This window comes from Syngnathus leptorhynchus, chromosome 10 (genome assembly GCF_054491065.1).
Source record: "Syngnathus leptorhynchus isolate UIUO chromosome 10, UIUO_Slep, whole genome shotgun sequence".
In the NCBI taxonomy this organism is placed as follows: domain Eukaryota; kingdom Metazoa; phylum Chordata; class Actinopteri; order Syngnathiformes; family Syngnathidae; genus Syngnathus; species Syngnathus leptorhynchus.
This window is the reverse complement of record NC_141204.1, coordinates 5,722,231-5,744,552: the sequence shown is the minus strand read 5'-3', so window position 1 is coordinate 5,744,552 and position 22,322 is coordinate 5,722,231. Positions and strand designations below refer to the sequence as shown.

Here is a 22,322-nt window from a genome sequence, read left to right as displayed (position 1 = left end):
ATCAGGTTGTTTAAGTTTAAGACCGTAACATAACAGAGCTTACACAATGGGTAAAGACAAAACTGTGTCATGTTGAGATAATTGTCGTAAACCTAACATTGTTAAACATGCTCTTTGGCAAAATACCTTTAACAGAGAATGTGATAAAAGTTAAAATCCTCATAAAGTAGAAAGGTTTTTGTCAGGCTGCAACACAATTATTATATTTGTTTTGAGATGCCACCGACTGCATGCAATTTGCCGGGAAACTAATTATGTCACCTTGTCATCTTCTAGCCACTCTAGCTATTATATCCTGTTACATTTTGAGACATTTTCATCTTTCAGCCAAATCTACAGTATGCAACAATATAAACAATCTCTCGAGTTTCATCCAATTGAATGGGCTCTTCTAATTTTACGGCTGTCGGATCCAGCCAAGCTTTTACTTGTTTGTCCTCAAACTGGCTGTCTTGGCCGTCCTACGGGCCTGAGAGATTGATAGACATTTGTTTCGTTTCTCTTCTCTCAGGATAAACCAAGGGGCAAATAGAGAACCATTCCTCCTGGCTGCCCATTGCGCAACAGTGAGTGCTTGTCAGGGTTGGGTCTGGTCCAGGGCCTGCTAATGGTCCTGTCTTTCTCTGCCTCCATCTTTGAAACATTCAACTTGAACCAAAATTAAGTAGCCAGTTGAAAAACAGGGGCTTGGTAAAGTTCTCAAAGATTTATATGCATAATAATTGGGAGTGATGGAAAAACATGTTTAATGTCTGCTTTTACTTTGACAGGTTTCTAATTTCTTATTTTGGTGATTTGATTAGCCGTTGTGGCCATAAGTCTTGGGTTTTGAGATTTTGTGAGCACTGTTGTGCATTTATTTTACCTGTTTGTGCTATTTGACAAAACAGAGCACTAAGTGGGGTTTCAAAGTTGGGTTTCAGGTAAGGATTAGTGTCCAGTGGCAGTGTGTGGCTTGTTGCTGTAAAATAGACCCGTTCCAACATCATAGTAGTAAATCCCTCGTACCATTTTCTCCTTTGTTATTGTCAAAACACATTTGTCACATCAGTGTGCTATTTGGCACCTCAGCAACTGTCCAGGCCCATTCAAAGTGTCAGGGGAAACGCTACACACTCAGACACACACGCACACACACACACACACACACACACAAAAACACACACACACACACACACTTACTGGCAATGAGCGGCTTAGCAAAAGGAGTGATGCAGGGAGAGTTCAAGCCAGCACTGTAAGCTTTTACAGGATGTCAGAAAACGGGCTTAATTGAAAATGATTAGGGCCCTTGCAAAAGCCGATCCAGTCGGGGTTTGAGGGAAGAAAGCGCAATTGTCCCACATAATCCCGCCTGCCGCTGTTCTTTCATCTGGATGAAGAGATCAAAAAAGAAGGGATTTGTTAGGGCCAGACCTCCCTGTGCCGCAGATCAGCTCCTCTCTTCACTGCACTTCCTCTCCCTCATTCTTCCTCACCATTCTGATTGTTGGTTCATTTTGAACCCAAATAGCTGCTGTGTGTTTTTGAACTAATACATATTAGTGTGTGATGTGTTGCACAGCCCTGTCATGATGAGGCCTCTAATAAGCATTAAATCTGGTTTATTCTGAAATGTTAGAATTTCAAATTATAGCTTTAAAGCAAGGTACCACTTTGAAAGTGGGTTATTGGGCAATTGGCAAAGTGAAGATAATGTCATTGTAAGCACTGTTTCTAGCATTAGCATTTTGTATTCTCAGACATCCTGTTTCATTTCATCGTCTTGATTTGTGCAGAACCTGAGATACCGACATCAACTGTACATGGCAGTCAAGTGTAAATTGACATTTAAAGACGTTTTTAAAAGATTATATTGAATTGAACTTATGACGTTGGCCTTTAGACATCACAAGTTCTGGTTCAGACATCCTCCATATGAACGACAACACGAGTGTGGAAGCTTGTCTGCAATGAAAGCTAGAGGGGCTAACACACACACACACACACACACACACACACACACACGCACACACACACACACACTGAGGAATCAGCTGTGAGCTGAAGGGATCAGCGTTAGGAGGGGGCGCATGCTGCCCTTCTGCCCTCTCTTTGAAGTGAGGCACAGCCGTATGTAGAGACCCCAGAGAGGGGCACGTTGTTACACCCCCCCTACCCCCGATAGGCTGGCTGAGGGCAGCGTGAATGGGCCTTTATCTTCTTCACCCACACAATTGCGAGTTTGTTCCGAGCGAGCGCCAGTGCTGACGGCCATGAAACACATACTTTTGACTTTGATTATTTTCTGATCTCAAACACCCCATTCAAGTTCCTCACTGTTCGAGCTCCAGCGAACAGGCAAGGTCTGCGTTACGTTTGAGTCTCATGTTTAAGGTCGCGGATGATAGATGAAGAGGGATGCTGTTTGTTTGTCTTGAGCTTGACCCATAAGACGGAAGAGAAGCAGATGGATTCCGGCACAGCCCTGTCAGCTTGTTGCTCTAATCCGTCAGGTTCCCGTAAACACGCACATGCACTCCCAGGGACCCTTCCCAGCATCGGCTGCGATGATGGTGTGAGGTCCCGTCCGGTCCGGGCCACTCTTACGCTTTGCTCTGTCCTCGCAGAGGGGGGGGGGATGTTTGGCGTGAGATAAGGCTGTGTTTGAAGAGGAGCTCCAGATGCTCGTATATTCCAAGTTGTCTTGTCGTGGCGCGAGATAAAGCCTCAGAGAAGCTGCTGTCGCCAGGCCCTATACCACACGCAGACGCACTCTCACGGAGAAGATAAATGATTACACGCGGCATTCAACCCTCACGGTGACATGCTTTGACTGTCAGGGGTCCACTGGTTGGAGGCCGCCACCTGTGGCTGAAAGTGCCGCAATTCTGATTTAATGCATTTGTTGACTTATCGATTCTGCATCGACATTCAAAGCTTGAGGTCAATAGTTATGTGTTTTTGTAATCTCATTGGACAGTTTATAGAGGTCTTTGGAATTGGTCGCTAATGCCCTGTGGAACAGCAAAACATGCAGCCAGCAAGTGGACAGAGTAGAGAGAATGAAACAAACTTGGTTTTTGATGAGTCTTGCGGTGAGCCTAGCTTTAGCTTTGAAAACGATTCATACCACGGGACCATGGGGGAAAAAAAGCTTATTTCTGTAACTTCATCATAGAGGTTCTCTTCAACACATGCCAACATTATGACACGTTTATCACTTTATGACATCTTTACACAGCACAGCAAACGCCATTTGAGCCCAAGTAAAGCCAACAGCATGGACCCTTGCAAAATATTCAAATTGATCCTCAATACAAGGGATATCCAAATAGAACGTATTTTTGATGACAATTACCCATCTTGCAACACTATGCTATGGCACAAAAAAAGTTTTCTCACTCGAAAGGATAACATACCCAGGGTATTCAGCGTAATGGTGAGATATGTTTTTATTTTTTATTCCACTCAGTGCAAATGACATGCTACGAAAAAGATTTTCAGGGTTATATTAGAATACATTGTCTCTATTTCTGAGAAAAGCACACAACTTGAATGGCTGATGGTTCTTTAAGTGAATCGCCACCTCTCCCCGTGCCTAGTAAAACTAAGGCATGCTCGTAATTTCAATTCTTTCAGGTAAAATTGGGAATTTGCTGATAAAGACATCAAGTCATGTGGCGTTACATCCACCTGAGGTTTATTAGGCTTTATACGACCTTTGAGAAGAAGACTGCAGAACAAAGCAAGGGTTTACTATCCGAACATTTGCTTCAAGCAACAAAACATAATCATTTGACCTCATAATAATAGCTTCAACTTAAAATGCATTGAAAAGCATTGCTAATAATTTCACGTCTCTGTCTCATTTGTTTCAGAATAAATGTTAATGTTCAATATATTTGCATTTTAATATGGCCATATTGCTATCCATATACTTTAAATATTAAATTAAATTATTTACTGTTTATTTTAACCATTTTTCATTATAAATGCCAGAAAATAAAAAAATAACTAATAAATGTAAATATTTCCAATTTTGATTATTTTTAGATATATTGACGTGACTATGGCTATGATTACATTGAGTATGTCTAAAAACATCATATTTGTAGCTGACACTATAAACAGAATGATAAAAAAATTTAAATATTTTTAAGAAATGTACTGAATATTAATTTAGATATCATTTTATATCTAGAGTTAAGTTGTTCAGCCAATCATTCTGTTCAGGGCTCTTTAGCACAATTCATTTATATTTGGCTTAATGGTAAATGACACTCCATACCTGTATTGGGAGCCCAAGAGCAGAGAAAAATAATATCACCTTAATTTAAATTGTCTTATTGATTAACGTGCATTTTTTGATTTATGCTCCCATCGCATCTCCCAAAGGCATAAACAGTGTGTGCTTTCTTGAGTGAGGTGATTCCATCCCTAATAAGACAAGAGATAGCGAGCTTTTATATTGCACAAGCCGGTTTTTCCTTCCCATCATTAAAGTCATGCGCTGGCTAAAGTGGAATGCTATATCGCTCTGCATAAGACGCAGAGTGTCTTCATTTGTCAGGCTGGAAGCGGGCGCGAGACAAACGAGCGAGCGCGTCTCAGGGGGCCCTCTGAGACCACAGTTGAGCGGCTGCTCACTGGTGCGTTTCTCATGCTAATGTCATGCTCTCCCAGTCTATCTGTCACCCCATTACGCTAACATCATTATGCACACTGGCCTGTCTGCGCCGTTGAAAAGAACAGAATCATTCCTGTCTCATTTTGAGGCAAATTGTTTGGGGAACATTTCTTTTTTATCCTGCTACTCGTTGTAATGGCAGGCCAATCATTTTTGCAAGGCTGCAGGTATGCAGATGAATGAGCAGCTATTTGACTGTTTGGTGAAAGGACTTTTTCTATTATTCATGAGAAGGGGGTGTGTGGATGTGTGTCACTTGTCAAACTTCATGTACACTCTTACTTTAACATTTCTATTGACATTGGACGGAAATTGCTTTGTTATATTGGAATAATTGTCAACTTTAATATGAAACGAACCATAAGCTACTTTCATAAAAACAATCATAAAGACTTGAATTTCAATCTGTATTATGGATTTGGTTGCTTTTGTTTTGCTATTTATTGCACAAGAGTAAGATGATTTTTTATATGAGTCCAGGTTTAGGTATCTAAAAAATGAAAAGCATGTCTCGGAGTAGATAGTGTAGAAGTAGATGGGGCCTCATGCCACTGGCTAGCTTCCCATCTTCCCATCTATCCTCCTGACAATCAGCCCAAATGAAAAGCCCTTGTCCTCTGCTAAACAGACAAAATTCCAATTCATCAGCTGTGCCGAAATCTAATACCTGAGCGTACATTAGCCTGCTAATCGAAAAGCTTTGATAACCGAGAAGATAACCCTGACTTCCTTTCAATTGTCCCGGTGAAGGCGTTTTTACTGGGGCGGGTTGCTTCTGTGTCATCATTTGCACAACATTATGAATAGCTTTCTAAAAAAAAATCAAATACTTTAATTATGGTTTCATTTGCCATATTGCTAATAGCGCCATTGTTGCCCAATTGAATGATACCGATTATCCGCCGTTATGTGAACTTGTTTAAATGATATTTTACAGCCGCTTGATAAAATTGCCGCCTGAGGCAACGTAATGACGGACAGACAAAAGGCCACGCGCAAATTATCATAAACTATTAGCTTGTTTCCAAAGGGTTTTATGTTAATCTTTTAGCGCTTAAGTACCCTGCAATTAACATATCAGGAGGAGCTGCCTTCCAGCTAGGCTTGCAAATTGAAGTGCTCCGATTAAAAAAAAAAAAAACTATTGAAATGCTAGGCCTTGAACGAGAAGAGGAGCTATCGTACTGAAGTGTGCTGGCATCTTCACTCAGAAAGAGAGAGAGGGCGATAGAGAGACAAAGAGTGATTGAAACAGAGAGCGAGATACCGTGAGAGTGTCTGTGATCAAGCATGTATAACAATACCATTATCTCTCTTGGGTGATGACATACAATGTCTCTTTCAGCTTCCCGTCTCTTTGTTTAACGTGTGTGAGCTATACACGGGGCGGACTCTCTCATAGATGGTCCTCTGATGGAATGTGTTTACATATCAAGCTAGCGAGCTAGTGATATGTAAATGTGACGCGTTGAAGGGGTGGGCTACAGGGAGATGTGGTTCATTGTTGGCTCCTCTTCAACGTTTAACCTAAACACAATTGGGTCCGGCGAGCTAGCGTCTTGTAAACCTCTGCTAGGTTAAAGCCACAAAGGAGGCCGGTGCGTCTACCACCATGCATGTTTTATAAAGCCATTGATGTGCGTTGTTTTGCTTTACTTTGTTTCGCTTTGGTTTGCTTTGCGCACACTGCTTACATGATGATGTTTGAATGTTAATGTCGAGTAAAAGACAACTGTAAGATAGCTTGTTGGAAAACATGAGGTGGCGGTTGTCCTTTTAATTGATGTCATGCCCCAATTAGGTCTTCAGGTGCATCATTTATTTTGAATGAATGCATAAATGAATTTCTCCCTCAAATAGACTTGTGCCTTTTCCCATTGGGAAAGAAAAAAAAGCGATATTGCCTAACTGTTGTGTGCGTCCACGTTTATTATACTGGAAGCTACGATCTTATTTGTGCCTTGCAATCTGGCTGTAGTAACTGTAATTATTGATAATGTTCACTTTCAGACGTTAGAGTTAAACCTTGAACTCTGTTGCTAACCAAAACAGCACTGGAAGGAAATATATTTATGATGTTTACATCTTGTCAGGGCTTAAACTTGTGTTTAAACTGTTTGCCACAGCCAAGTGCACTAACTCAAAAGCAGATGCTGAAAGCTTTATAATTACACTTAAACTAAGACCTCATAAACTGGACATTTATTTATTTTACACTTTTCCATGTTTGCCATGTTGTCAACCTTATCCGAAACAATTTGAACGTGAACCAAAATATTCTAGAACATTGTACCTTTTCTTTAAAGGCAAAGAGAGCCCAAGTAGAGATGGAAATAAGGGCCGCAGCCACCGAGAACCCGGATGACTCCAAATTCCTGCCTGTCAACCGCTTGAATTTATGGCTCTGAGATTACAAAGCTACCGAAACTATAAATTTAACTGATGGGCAGAATTATGCCCAGTGCTTCCTGCTCACCCCCTCAGTGACGCACACTAGCTTAGCACTGCGACAATGAGTGTGATTTACCACCGGGGGCGAGAGTGGAGAAGAGTGTGCGTACGTGTGTATGTATATATGTGTGTGTAGCAGTCAGGCCTCCCCTTGGCCCACGGCCTGGTGAATAAAACCCGCTTTAATTCACCCGCAAACGTGTCGCCATTAAACGACTAAGAATAGGGATTGCGGCTCGTAAATAGTCGCTGATTTACAAGCTCGCAACAAAGCGTGTGAGGCCGTCCAGGAAGGGAGAGGGAGATTGTTTGACAGGACGTTGTCAAGGGGAGAAAAAGGGAGGAAACACACACACACGCACACAGACTGGGCTAAATGTGTGTTAGTGTATCTCCTGCAGATGTGTCTGCTCTCTCGGCACGCTGTGACAGACAGAGGAGATAAAGCGGGAGAAGGGATGGAGGGAGGTAAAGAGAGCGGGAGCTGGCATGGCGCTAGCTAATTTATCTGGCTGAGAGACAGATTAAAGAGAGGGGAGAGTGAAACAAAGTTCCGCTGGCTTAATCAGCGGACAGCCCGCTAGCAGAAGACATGATAAATCAGAAGCCGGTGCTCCGATAGGGGATGGAGGCGGGAGGGACTTTCACACTGGGAATAGCCGTAGCTCATGAACCGTGTGTACTTGGAATCAATACCGGCCGCTATTGTTTGAGCCAACATTGTTATACAGTAGCCTCTGCCGCTTTGTTCTGACGCTGTTATTTTTAGTGCGGCGTGTAAACAGGACAAAGGGACATGTTTTTTTTTTCCCCTTCCCTCTCTCAGTGTCTGTCTTTAACTCTGACAGCAGAGAGGTTGCGGGGGTGGACCCAAGTTAAGGGCCGCACCCATGAACAGGAAAGGGGGTTTAGATATCCCGATGTCATTAGTTCAGCGGGGTCACATGTAGGCCAGCGGCGGCGTGATTACACCCTTTGATTTATCTGTTTTGGAGCCGGAACGCAGATAAATCTTGAGGCTCATCCCCGCCGTGGGATCTTCGCCCGCCTGATAAACGGCCTAAGCTGAATAAACAAGCACCCCCACAAACAACCGAGCCCATCGTACACGATGAATAATTCATCCCTGTCGCAAGCGCGGTTAAACTTGTACATTTTCACACATCTTAAATGGCAAAAGGTGCTACCGTCATCGCTACCCGGACACGTGAAATACTCGAGAGCCAGAGGTTTTGTTCCCGGCTGTAAACTTTATCCCCTCGCCCCCTTGCCGCCGTCCTCTAGCGTTTTCACATAAATATGCTTTATGCAAATATGTCACGGGTTAGGCGGCTTCTGTGTAGACATTGGCCTGTCTGCCACTTTATGACAAAGTTTAAAATCCTCCATTACGGTGACCCCTGCAGTAAATTCACTGAGTGGAAAATTGCCCCCCGGCTCTCCTTGTCGGCGTGTAGACGCCATCATGAGTGCATTTTTAACTTAATTAATTGACCGTTTCTGTTGACATGAAATTTATGCAGTAATAATTTGCTGGCGTCGGATGCCGAGCGCAGGAAATGAGATATCCATCAGAATGCTCGTGTTCCACCAGCTGCACCGTGGCTAATATGGAGAGTTTGGGGATATAGCGACTGCTCCAGACGTACTGCAAAAAAGACATACATTGCGTCTGTACCCATCTGACATTCTAGGGTTGAACTCACATGACCATTTAACAATTTCAAGCCACTAAATTTTCACGAGGTTAGCACATTATCAATTTCGTGTCATTACATAAGTTCATTCTGTTGGTTTGTTAGCATTTAGCAAGCTACTTCCTGGTTCGTGGAGAATGATGAACAATATGAATGTTCTATTGTTTCCTATGTGCCCCACGTGATTATCGAGATAGTGGTGTCTTGGAGCAACTGAGGCAAAATAGAGTGCACGACTTTTGAGTCGTTCCGTCTCAAGAATAAGAATATAATGTCAGCCACAGACTGCATCATGTACAGGAATTCTGCTTAAAAGGACTACTTTGGAATTGTACTGTAGTCATATACCCATTCGTTTGACTGATGCATAAAAGCACTTGAAAAGTTCTTGGTGAATTCTGCATAGTCGTGTATGTGCATATCTGAATATACAGAGCAGCCATTGCCTTCCTCGGGTGCTCTATGACAACAAAGACTTTGTGATTTATGGGCTGCAGTGAAGAAGGCAGAACTTGATGAGATTAAACAATTTCATAGCACGAGTGTTTCTCAGAGGGCCGTCTGATTTGTTGCACCGCCGCCGCCTGTAAATCTCTTTTATATACCTGCGAGCACGCTCGTGGGGGAAAAGGGGCGCAATTACCGTTTAAAGGCAGCTACTTCTTTTTATTTTATTTTACTTGGTTTGTCTCCTCCGTCCGCAGCCGCTCACCTTGCCGAGTCCTTGTTGAAGTGGAGTAGGCGAGGAGGGCCTGCTGTTATCTCGCCTCTTGTGGCGTCTGGACGTACGAGCAGGCGAGGAGGGCGTGCATGGACGAGCAGGCAGAGGCACTTCATTTTCTAACGCATTGTTTGCCTGCTGCTCGCTTCCCTGTCTGCGTAAATGGAGTAGGGCAGGATGTAATTAGAGAGCCGGGCTTTGCTCCGTGCCATAAAGATGACATGGTGTAATGATACAGCTTACAGGCCCGCTGAGGGTTCTGTCTCGCCACGGAGGATCTGTGTGCTCGTTTGCCGGTGACTTATGATCGGTGTGCAAGATGACAGCGTTATCGCCGCCGCACGGAGACTCAGACATGGCAAAGGGGCGGAATCTCCCCGCCAAAGGTTGTCAGGGATTGGGAGCCAGCTGTAGATAAATAGATAGCAAGCTCGTCCCTGCTGAAATTGCACAAGATAATAATCCATATACATATATATATATATATATATATGTATGTGTATATATATATATATATATATATATATATATATGTATGTATATATATATATATATATACTTACTTATATACTTATATATAAGTATGTGTGTGTGCGTATGTGTGTGTGTGTGTGTGTGTGTGTGTGAATTTGCCTTGAACCAAAATATTTGTATTTCTTTTGTGATCGCATCTCGTCGAAGCCTTTTCAAGTAAAGAAAATCGGCGTCTTTTCATAGCAGGGTTGCATCAGACATGCACTTCACACAGCCGTCTTGAGTCTTGAGTTAAGCATTGCTAAGTAACCTTCACGTTTGACTCGTGTGAAGAGCTAATATCCTTTAAGTTCACGTGTCACTTTATTTTCTTTTTTTTTTTTTACTGCGACACTTTTTTCGGGCTCTCTTCAAATGTCTCCCCAGGTTCTAATTGCAAAGGAAATATCTGAGACAAGCCTGTGTGACAGGCCCGCTCCCGGAATCTTCAATTATTAAACAGCCTACACTCCAGAAAACAGGCCCGTTGTTAGCTGCAGAACTTAAACGGAAAAGAAAGCCTCATCATGTGTCACACGCCTGAGTTGCTGCGTTTGTGGAGTGAAGACACACAAAATTATTTTTCTAAATGACTATTTAAAGTTGGGTTTGACAGACCTGGTTTTGGTGAGCGGTACTGTAAATACACAGTAAAAAAAAAAAATCCCTGGTTTTAGATACATTATATTTTAGGTAAATCTATGATTTGAAAAAATGAAATAAAGAAAAGTTTAAAAATGCTGTGACTATATATAGTTCTATAATTAGTACAATTTGTGTCAGATGACTTTTGAAATTGGGTCTGTTTGTCGTCATGTGACAATCTGATAGAGATGATTGTATTTTTCAACCTCTGGGCCTTTTCGTCCCTGCTAACGGTTATGCATGCTAAACTCACATTATGAAGTGTGTTACTGTTCGTCAACATGTTTTGTTTTCATTTGAGATAAAGACGCAAATGATCATGGAGTCACATGGATTAGGTCTTAGACTTACTTTAGATAAGAATTCTCATTGCACAACATTGTCAGAAGCATTTTGATTCCGACCCGATTGAAGTAGGGAGAGCCCTAACTTGAACAAACCACTTAATTCTTAGTTTGGAAAATGTGGCACAGACTATTGACTCAGTTGGACTTTCAAAGCAACATTTTAAAAAATTGTACATTGTGATGATGCAAAAAACAGCATGTCTGAAAGAGTTTTTTTTCTGCGCTTTAATTGTAGTTGATATTAAAATAAGAAAATTCAGAATGTAGGTTAACTTAATCTGCCGCATCGGAACTGACAGAAAAGGTCAAATCGGACCAAAACAAGAAATAGCCCCAAGCTAATTGTGCTATTTACCTGTAACGCGGCCCTACATTTCCACTTTAAATCACCTGAGCGTATTCCACAAGACTCCACAAAGAAAGGTCGAATGACTTTTAGAATTCTGCTTTGATGAAAAAAACAAAAAACGGTGCCTTGTTAACATCAGTGAGTCATGGCCATGGATGATTAACGCCCAGCAGCACTCAACCTTTGACTTGTGGGGACGCGTGCTGTTCCCGGTGTCACTGACGCTAGCTTGTGCCTCGGGTGAAACATCAAAACAGTTGCTCCTATGATCACTGATCATATGATACTGTTTACCACTAAAGCATCATTGGAGTAGAACAGTTAATCATTAATAAATACACAGGCTTTTATCCTGCGAGAGCCAGCATCATGTTTAATGTTGCTGTAATTATTTGGTTTGCTTGTACTACAATGATTGAATTCTATTTGTCCCTTTGTCCATTTATTGTCTATACCCATCCACCATCATGCATGCAACAACCTACAAATGCAACACTAATTAAGTTAATATTAAGGATCTAACCACCCGATCATTTAATCTTGACATTAATACTCAACGTTTTTCTTTGAAAAGCTGTATGCTCAAACGTCAGGTATCTTGTAGTTTGGTTTGTATTTTTTATTGAATTACTGTGACTACAGAGTGAGATATTTTCTTTTTCCATTGTTTATTCTTTTTTAAAAAGTTCTTCTATTATTTCTGTTCTCTCAAACTTTAAATGATACAAAAAAATCAAAGTGAAGCGGCAACATTAAACGCTGACTCCAATGAGTTCACGAGTGGCATCCCTTCTGATCCACAGCGCGATCACAAGGCGGCAGCACTTTACAGAGGCGAGACAAGAGTTTCGCGCAAAAGACACCAAACAAGTAGTTTGATATAGACCCAAAGAGAAAACATATCAAAAGACATTTTTCCGCATGTCTTTTGCAAGTACAAAAAGCCCAAGTGGTGTCAGGAGAAAACAAAGCAGAAGGCTTGTTTTTTTGCAACAATTGCTTTAAGCTACAAAAATCTCCTCCAGTCCCAAGCCTCTTCTCAATGTCAGCCCCCTGCACCCCAGCACCCCCTACCCCCTCTCTTGGCTCTGCCATGCAGGACAAGGCCCTCCGTGCACTCTGATAGGTTGCAGGCTGATGCTTAGCAACAACATTCCTGTGCCCCAAGTAGCAGTAAGCCTCTGGCTGAACCCTTTCATGTGGCTGTCAGGCCACATTTATTTCCTTTTAGCACTTTGTCTACTTGTCCAGATGTATAAGGAGATAAAACAGCCTGCTGTTTACACCCCTCTCCCTCTGTAGCGCCGCTGTAATTAGATTGTATGGCCGCTCTGTCTTCAGCGGCGAGGTGAGCCCGGGTCGACGTGGGATTTGTCGGGATGAGCCGAGGTGCGCATCCGCTGCCTTAACTTCAAATAAGTTTAAAGGAAATGGATAACCTCTCTGTGAATGTTCTGAGCTCCTGTTTACACATCACTATGGGATTAGGCGCAATTATGTCTCCTGGACTAGTTATGATGTCGCTATTAGTAGCTCATCATCCCAGAGTTGACATCATGTTGACTTCTTTAGACAGCAAACATTCAATCAACAGTGTGTCAAGTAGAACATTCCAGTATGGATCAGTTGCTTGAAAAATGCCATGAAAACCTGAATTTATCATGGTTTAATGTGATATCAAATTTGTCATATTTATTACCGTCAGTTTACCACGTGATAAATCACATGTTAGTGAGTAATGTTTGTATCTTATCAACAAAATCCAGATTTATTAAGACGGTCATGTAATCTGATGCAAATCCAATTGCGATTATTTGGCCTCTGCAGAGTTCATGATTCTTGATCACGCATTTGAACATTTCCTAGACTTTTAATTATGAACCAAGTAAAACTTAAAAAAAAGTGAAACTTTCAAAAACAGCGCAACTGCACCATCAGCTAAGGTGTTTCTGTATGTTTGCCATGTATCTGCTTTGCCTCGCCTCCAAACCCTCCCCTGCCCTGCCTCATGGTGACACATTGGAAGTAATAATCACTATTGCCTCAGGCTTTATCAGCATTTATTCCCATCACAACACAGAAAAGGCGCCGACAAGACAAGCCCTGATGTGATGATGTATTATCCAGCGCGAGCCATCATCTTTCATGGTGACATCTAACAGCGCTTCCATTCCTTCTTCTTCTTCTCCTCCTCCTCTCTGTCCAGCCTTTTATTAACACACACACAGTTCTCGCCTGTAAATTTGCAGCGCATTGTCACGTGCTGTGGTGATAACTCACACCGCGTGGAGACAATAATGACGCAACCATTCAGCATATGCCCCGGGCCTGGCAAATTAAAACAATGCTCAGCTTGATGAGCAGACTAATCTGGACAGCGGAGAGAGGGAGGGAATGAGAGTGGGTGAGGGAGAGGGAGTGTGTAAAATACACAACACAGCAGCACCTCCCTCTGTTCAGTGTAGGTACGACTGGAGAAGAAAGTGATGTGAGCACGGCGGTGCACGACTTCTCAAAATTAGGTACCCCTGCTCAATGTATAGAAAACCACTGTGTGTGCACACACAACACACACACACACACACACTGTGTTTATTGGATCGGAGTTTTACTTGAACAACTTGAAAGCAATTCATTGTCATGCCCAAGCATTGCTGCTGTCCTGGGTTATTGACTGAAGTATATTAAGTGCAGGCAACCAGCAGAGAGGGGAGGATCAGTCCAAGAGGGATGGAGTGGAGGGGGGGGGGGGCACTGATTGATGTACTGTGGGTGGGGTGGAATCATCGCAGATAGGATGGGATGTGACGAGTAAAGCTGTTGAATGGGGTTGGTTCTTTTGATCAGCGAGCGCGAGTTGAACGGGCGATGTCGTGCAAGGAGCGCTGGCTGGGCAGGTGGCGATCCTGAAAGCAAGGTGACTCGAGTCCCTTGGGAGTGAAAGAGGGGAGTGTCGAGGGGGGTGAAGATGAGGCTCAATTTACCTCCTGCAGCATCCTACCGCAGGAGGTTTTGTGTGTGGTACTGCTAATAATGTGGCAACGAGGAAGATGACAAGCGGTTGGATTAAAGGCAGAGGGGGGGAGGCCCGGCTTTGTGATCTTTCAAGCAGGACAGGAAATGAGGCAAAGAAGGGGTGCAAATATAATCATGATGCCTGTGAGGGGCATGTGTGTGCATAGCAGTGGAAAGCACAAAGTGGAGCCCCAATAGTGGTATCATTTGGAGATGGGACAAAGTTGTCGAGAAAAAAAATAGGCCTCAGGAATCAAATAAAACATTTGAGTTTCAAACCAGCAAATCTTGTAAAGATTTAATCAGCGTTTAAAGCTGGCGGTCACCAACGTGGTGGCCACAGGTAGCCCTCAAGAGTAGACCACTGTTCTAAAAATAGCGTGCCAGCAATGGGACATTGTGATTTTCTGGGAATTTGTTGGATGTGATCATTTGAAAATGTAAAAAGCAATTCTAGAAATAAAGAACTGCATATTAGTTACTTTTTCGTTCCTCAATTATTATGAAAAATTATTATCAGTGTCACAAACCTTGTTCATTGTTGGAAGATTATTTTTACTTTCGATCCAAAAATTGCTCCTCCTAAAAGTATTAGTTCTCACTGGGTACATTATGTTCTGACTTTGCCTATTTATTTATTTAATTATTCAATTTATTAGGCATTGCATAAGAGTTCCACAGTGATGCTTTTAAGATTTTGAGCCACTGCGGAGGTGCCAAGTTGCAGGTTTGCTGTCAAAACAGAGCTTCCATTTTCAGGCGCTTTCTTTCCAAATCAATCCACCGGCATGTGTGGAGCAAAGTCACTTTTTCTCCACGTTGATGTAATATGAGACACACGCTGGCCGACCTTAATGCCTTTCAGAGATCCTATCTGAAAGCACATTTTTTGATCTGTTTCAATTCAACGTGCTCTTCTTGCCCGTGATAAATATGGTTCCATTTAGCAGAGTGGGGCCGTTGCATTTCTCAAGGTTATGCATGGCCATGTAGAGGAACAACAATAAAAAAAATGCAGCGCCAAAACCATCACTAATATGTATTTGTCAGTTGAGTCTCTTGCTATGATTAAAGGCCCGGTGAATTCCTTTCTGCAGGAAAGGAAACTATTTCTGCAAAGGCATCAGATATGGCCGTGTCATGATGAAGTACCTCCTCCGCTAGTTAAAAGGCTAAGGGAAGGAAGGAGGATGTTTTGGACCTTGAAAGTGCACCAAAGAACAAAAACACAACAAACTCTTGACCTGCTTTGGGGACATTACGTACTCAATAGATTCCAAATGCTGTTTTATGTTGTTTTTCCTTAAAGTAACATTTGCTTCACTTTTCTGACTTTGAGAGTTATTATGATTCAGTGCTTTCAGGAATAATTCCATCAACTAAAAAAAAAAGCAAAGTAAAAATACTCCCTAGAATGTCAGACATTTATTATCATTTACAATTTTTATTCTTATTCTTATTCTTATTATTAACAGTAATTAAAAAAGAAGCTCAGCATACTCCTTTAGAATTATCCTGAGCTGAGATTTGCTTATGCCTAACGTGAACTACCACACGATGACTGCATTAGCTTCATGTTTTGTTTGACTTTTGCAACCTACTGTATTTTTGAGGCATGGTTGCAATTTGTATCTGTCCAACATTAGGATGTAAAAATCCTTTGAGCATCTGAACAGAAGAAATCCTACTTGAAGTTTTGTTATGATGTTGAACTAGGACTGGCTTCTCCAACTATTTGACATCATGTCAAAAGCTGTCAAAGTCATTCTCGTTAAAATACTGCATTGCTTTTTTCTTCTCTCGCAGCCCTTAAATGAAGCCGGATTTGAGAACCGCTCTGTGCCCTACACACCTCTACCCCGAGGAGTCAGGGATGCTACAAACCACAAAGGTAAGGGCAAAACAAAAGACCTTTTAGACATTATAACCTTTTCAAGGCAGCCTGTTTTACACACAGGTATGTAATTAATAGCAACAGAATGAAATATGCATTTGGTCAAAAATCCAGGCCTGTGGATTATGTAAATAGAAGTCATGACCACAACAAAAGCAGGGAGTGGAAATCTATTGAACTTCAGTGAAATGAACTCATTCTATCTTTAGTTTTATTGATCTCATCAGTCTGATGTGTTGATAGTTGGAATAAATCGGATTAATCCTCATTAAATCCGGTCCGAGCGTACGTGTAGGAGCGTGTGAGCATCCTTGATTTGTTAGTACAAGACATTGATTACTTCTCATATTGACCCAAAGTACTCGACCATCCTTTCGAAACAATTTGTCCATTCTGCATAACATTTCTTCGGACTATTTTCAACTTCAAAGATCTTTTTTCCTTTCCAAGCACTTGACTAGAACAACATTAAAGGACAAGCGGTGGGCTACACAAAGAACCCCAGTGTCCCTGCACACAAACCATTTATAGTGCCAAGGACAGATCAGTGTCATCCGATCCTGACTGGTAGAGCAGCTCTCATCATACGTAAACCCTGTGCTTTGTCCAAGTCCGACCTGGCTAAGGAGTCCATTTAAAGGTGAAGACATCTGACAGATGCAATATTTTCCATTCCGTCTCAGATCTGAACACTGGTGACAGTCTCCATTTGTTTAGTCTTTTTTTTTTTTTTTCTCCTTGCGGCACTGCAGCCTTAGATATTTTCTTGCGGTACTGCAGCCATAGATAACACAGTCCTCATCTTCACCCTCCCAAGTCAGCTTTGTCTGGCTTCTTCCGAGCCCATTGCTCTTCTTTTTAAGGTATTTGTTTGACTTCAACATTTATCTGATGCTAAACCCAAACAAGTGGGATGTTTACATGGGTTCAATTTAGGATATAAACACTTAAGATGAGACCATATGCTGATGATTGTGTGATTTTCACTGCGACACAGTTTGTTTTGCTTTTTTTTGTAGAGTGAGGTTGCATTGTCTTGGTAGTGCTTCACTATGTATGCCCCCCCCCCTTCCCACGCTCCACTCCACACTGTCACCTGTATGCCAGAGGTAATTTCAGCTGCTAGTAGCTCCCAGAGGATGGCAGTACTGGCAGGACACACCGCCCCTGGGACAAAAAAAGGATGAAAAAAAGCAAGGACACAAGTCCAGAATAAGCTCCTATCTTTGCTGGCTTGAGGAGTCAAACTAGAGGAGACAAGGCAGCGAGGAGACGTACAGGCAGGATTAAAAAGGAGATATGGAAGTGTTTGGCAGAGTGAGTCTGACACCGAACAAGAGGAAAAGATTAAGGGGAGATGAAAAGACGAGGGGAGCAGTCGGGATAGGACTTAAAAATCGGATGGAAGTAGACAAAGACGCTGCCGAGGAGGTTGGTGGGGAGGGATCCGTAGTGTCTGCTTGAAGGCGTGACGCAGAGCAAAGTGGACTATGTGCTCTGGCAGAGGGGCCCGAGGATCCTCCACGACTGTCACCTTGACTCTGACTCCTAGGACTGCTCGCCATTGTCAAGTCCGCTCTAAATCTAACACTCCATAAGTGAGTCCCAGCCTGCGTGTCTCCATATATAAACTACTTTGCCTGATGCTACATGTCGTCGGCTTGGATTTACGCTGCGCAATTCTATTTTTTTTAGGGGATAGGTGCGTGCCTGTGACAGCGATTACAGTAGATCAGTGTGATTCCCACAGTAGCATTGGTAGGCAGCTAGCAGGGTAGCGTGTTAGTTTCTACTGGTATGTCAATCTGTTTACTGCAGTCAAGTTATCCAATAACCAATTAACCCTTGAGTTTTTAATCCACATTTGATTACCATTTATGCTTATCTTTGCCTGATTGCATGCCAAAAATTCAATCTTGGGACTTCACAGGAGCAACACATTAAAAACTTGCACCGTGTCAAACTAAAGGCCTAGGGGTCAGATCTGGCCCAGCATACCATTTTATGTGGCCCTCAAAAACAAATCATGTAAAGTTCCATGTTCATTGCTAAAATCTCGACCAAAATTTCTTATTAGCATGTGAAATGAATAAAAACATTGAGATTTTACGAGAATTATTTTGTTACTCATACAGTTATTTGAGCAATGAAAATTCCCAATCCATCACTTTGTTGTGTATACGCAACAATTGGCAACAATTAAACATTTATTTAGTGTCACCGTCATAACAGCCCTGTGAGGGAAACCATAACTGCAAAGTGGCCCGTGATAAAAACAAGTTTACACCCCTCCTGTAGTGTATATTCAACCGTAGCTTTTCCACGTGTTCTGTGCAAAACAATATGGCAGCTCCCTTATTGTTAGTCAGCCTGTCACCTTCTATGGATGACTCACAAGTTTATTTCACAGATCTAATTATAGTCGAACAAGTGAAACAGACCTTTCAGACTTGATTGATATATCCATGTGCGCCGGGGATATTTTAATAAAACGCCTTTCATTTCCTCTGTATATATGTAAATAAATGTGGCTGGCGGTAGGAGTAGCTGCTTTCATACAGGTATCAGATTAAATTTGAGTAGGCCATTTCTCAACGATGACAACAGTAAATGAAAGGGATATCTTTGTACAAGCCAAGTAAACAGACAAGGAAGAATGCCTCAAATGCGCCTTACTGTATGAGCCCTGGGCCCCTTTAATCTTGCTGTTCTGGGCCAGCTTCCAGCTACTTTGTATGGATGTATCTTAAATGGTGCACAACTGTTATTAAAATCCCAGGAGGAAAGCAGCCTTCAAAGCTTTAAAAAAAATAAATAAATAAAAATAAAAGACCAAAAAAAACAACAACTTTGTGATGACACCCATGGGGCACATCACATTTGTTTGCCGCATTCATTTCATGTTAGGGGGGGTGATGTGTGCCACAACTCCCACACCAACCCTGAAAAATGGGAGCAATGGGAACGGATCCAAACTGGAAAGTAAACTGTTTTATAGTTGCAGCACAACAAATAAACAAACATCTGGAAGCATTCAGAGCAGCCCATTAGAAAGGCTCTGGGCCTTGCCAAAAAGGGGTAAATGATGAGGAATGGGCTGTCGAGAGGCTGGTGGAGGCCGGGGAGAGGCCAGATGACGGAACTGTGGGTGCTAAGCGCTGCCTTTTAAAGCTCAGCTGGGCTCACACTGATCTACACCTGCTGCTTTCACCGCCTCCGCCGGCAGACATCTGGATGGGATGCATGACTAATGGATGACTAAACAGCCAGTGTTGAAACTTGTCGTTATGAAGGGAAAGGTTGTTGCTTTGACTGATGACTTCATGATTCTCTGCGCAAATGCACTCAGCCAAACGCCGAGCAACTTTGACGGCCTTGGAGTTAATTTATTGAAACCGATACATAGTTTGCCAGCAGTGATTTATTGTAACTGTGAATAATCAGTATTGGTTGCATCATGGCTTGGATTTTATTTTATGATACAGTATTCTCTTGACGACAAATCAATTTTATTTTAGAGGCCTGGCTTATCTTCTCTTTTTTTTTTTTTTTTTTTTTTTTTTTTTTTTTTTTACATGGACAAAAAGACAGGCCTCTTAATTAATCAGTCAGTGGTTTGGCTAGATTCCTTATTTTCCCCTCAATCTTAAATCTTCATATCACATTTGCAACAATTATCCATTCACAATATACAGTGTTGGATGGATTTGATTTTGTTCGAGTAGGTCCCTTCCAATTGGTGACTTAAGCCAGGCCATTGTGCCGATGTGACCTTTTTCTTGGTTCTTTGCTTCTTCTGCATCATTTGTTCCCTTGCACACCTAACTGGATGAAACTAGTTGAAACTGTGAAGTCACATATTGTCAGACTCACAATGCGTTCATATTTCAACAGATGTTGGGTGAATACACAGCATATATGCAGATGTATAGCAATATGTTTTTCATCATTGCAGCCTACATAGATGGCTCCGTCACTCAAATGCATCCATTCAATGATGATGCAGTGCATCTCCTGCTGCAAATCACAGCTCATCACAATGATGATGAAAGCAGGCTCTGTTTCCTTTATCTCGGTAAGATGATATTCTTTGTCCCATGAGCGCATTGGCCCGCCAACATGACTGGCCATTAAAGCCGAGCCTATGGAGATGGATGACTGGAAAGTTGGATGAGGTGGGATCGGGAAGCAATAGGGGCAAGGGGAGCTTGGCCAGCAATCCGTTATTGCACTGTCCGCTTGCAGAGTAATGCGCTCTGACTTCTGGAGGCTGTCCTCGTCCTTTTTTTGTCACCCTGGATGGAAGACGCTACTGCATCGTCTGCCTTTGCATGTATTAAAATGCAAGTGTAGCCACTTCGACTTCGGTGACAGCTTTAACTGCTGAACTCTTGATGTGGCAGCTCTCGAAGAAGCCGCCTTCCATCAATTGTCGTTAGCGCTCCATTACCGGGTGGCACTTCTCTTGCAGTTTTTGAATAATTCCGTTTGTGTGCGCTTCTAGGACATGCCTGTCTCTTTTTTTTCTACCTTGCTGTTTGATGTCACTGAGAGAAGCTTGCAGGGTCACAACGGAATAACGATACTCAACCGTAGAACAAACAATAAAAAAAAGATGAGAAACTTGTGATTGGTCTAGGATTGGAAAGCCGTCCCACATAAGTGTGTAGCAAGCACTAAGAGACTGTTGTGGGATGTCAGGCCATGATGTGGTTTGTGCTCAATGCCGTCCCACAGCTGATGAAAGTCAAAGACAACGATTTAGTGAGTGCTTGTCTTAAAATGACCAACACAACCAAGCTGACTCCCATTTAGAGGGAGGAGAATGCCATCCCATAGCAGTGATTCAGGAGGAATAGCCACTCTGTCATAGGACGTTAGATACAGGCATGAGGAGGAATTGTCTCATGAATTGCCATTTGTGATTGAGCGACCAACATTCAGTCAACGTGGCTGACTTGCGACGACTCCACGCCAAGGAGCGTGATGCCATCCCACAGCAGTGTGAACCAGCATAAAGAGGATGAAGTGGCAGGCTGTTGTTGAATGTCAGAGACGAGCCGCAAAGTGGCTGTCTGTCTGTGCTGCCGGAGTGTCTGACAAAACCGACTTGGCGGACTTGCGACGTCTGCCGTCTCTGTATAAAGCATTGTGAACAATGAGATTGAAGCTTAACCGTCATATGTTTTCCTCCCTCTTCCACCAGCTGTGAAATATGATGATGACCAACTTTGAAGCGTTTTCTCAGCAGCAGGCAAATACGCCTCGTAAATCTTTATCGTCCGTGACCATTGCAGACAAACCTTCGCTATTTACGACGATACAAAGTCGAGCTGACTCACCCGACGCTCAAGCGCAAACAGATGTGCGTTTGAAGTAACGTGCTGGCCTCCGCTCCCAATGTGTCAGCGTGATAGACAAGGACATGAGCTCTCATGAGCGCTTGGGAAAAAGCTTTGGACTTTGGTCTACTTCCCAGTTGCATTGGTCATTCTCAGAAGAGAAGCAGAACATAAATCAGCTCAAGTGGGAAGGTCTTATTTCTAGAAGCAGCTTTGAAATTCCAGTATTTCCAAAGCGGCTACGCTATTTTTCATTTTCCTCAATGATTTGTTGTCAGGGAAAACTGAGACACGCTCTACGCTTTCCAGCCGAGCTTTGTGGTTTCCAATGGTGGGAGTCCATCATGGTAATTTACAACAGGGCTTAGCCGCCAGATGCTTTTGGATATTTTTGCTTCCAGCAGGATGGATGTCGGGTCCAGCAGGTTTCTTCTGTGTCGTTAGCCCAAAACAAATGGCTCGGCGAGCAGGCGGAGTCTGTCTGCGTGCGGTGGCTCTCGACCCTTCAATCTGATGAATAGCCGCTAATATGCAGCCAGACGCTGGACAACTTGTCATGCTAAAAAGAAGCGACTGCCATGAGTCGCACTAATAATTATTGTCTATTACTAAGGATGTTTACTCACATTCCAAATGGCTCATGTTTCAGATTGGATAATGATAATAAACAGTAATACTT

General features: G+C 42.6%; 1 protein-coding gene across 12 annotated transcripts in view; it reads left to right on the top strand.

Moving 5' to 3' along the window:
- The window catches only part of lrmda (leucine rich melanocyte differentiation associated), a 266,124-nt gene that overhangs the window by 131,420 nt on the left and 112,382 nt on the right, over positions 1 to 22,322 (top strand). For all 12 annotated transcript variants that reach the window (XR_015067407.1, XR_015067404.1, XR_015067398.1 and 9 more), the window contains exon 6: positions 16,214 to 16,298. Coding sequence is in view for 1 of the 12 variants with exons in the window: in XM_085922107.1 (XP_085778233.1) it covers positions 16,214 to 16,298 (85 nt within the window). In the remaining 11 variants the exon portion in view is untranslated. The remainder of the gene's footprint in view (positions 1 to 16,213; positions 16,299 to 22,322) is intronic.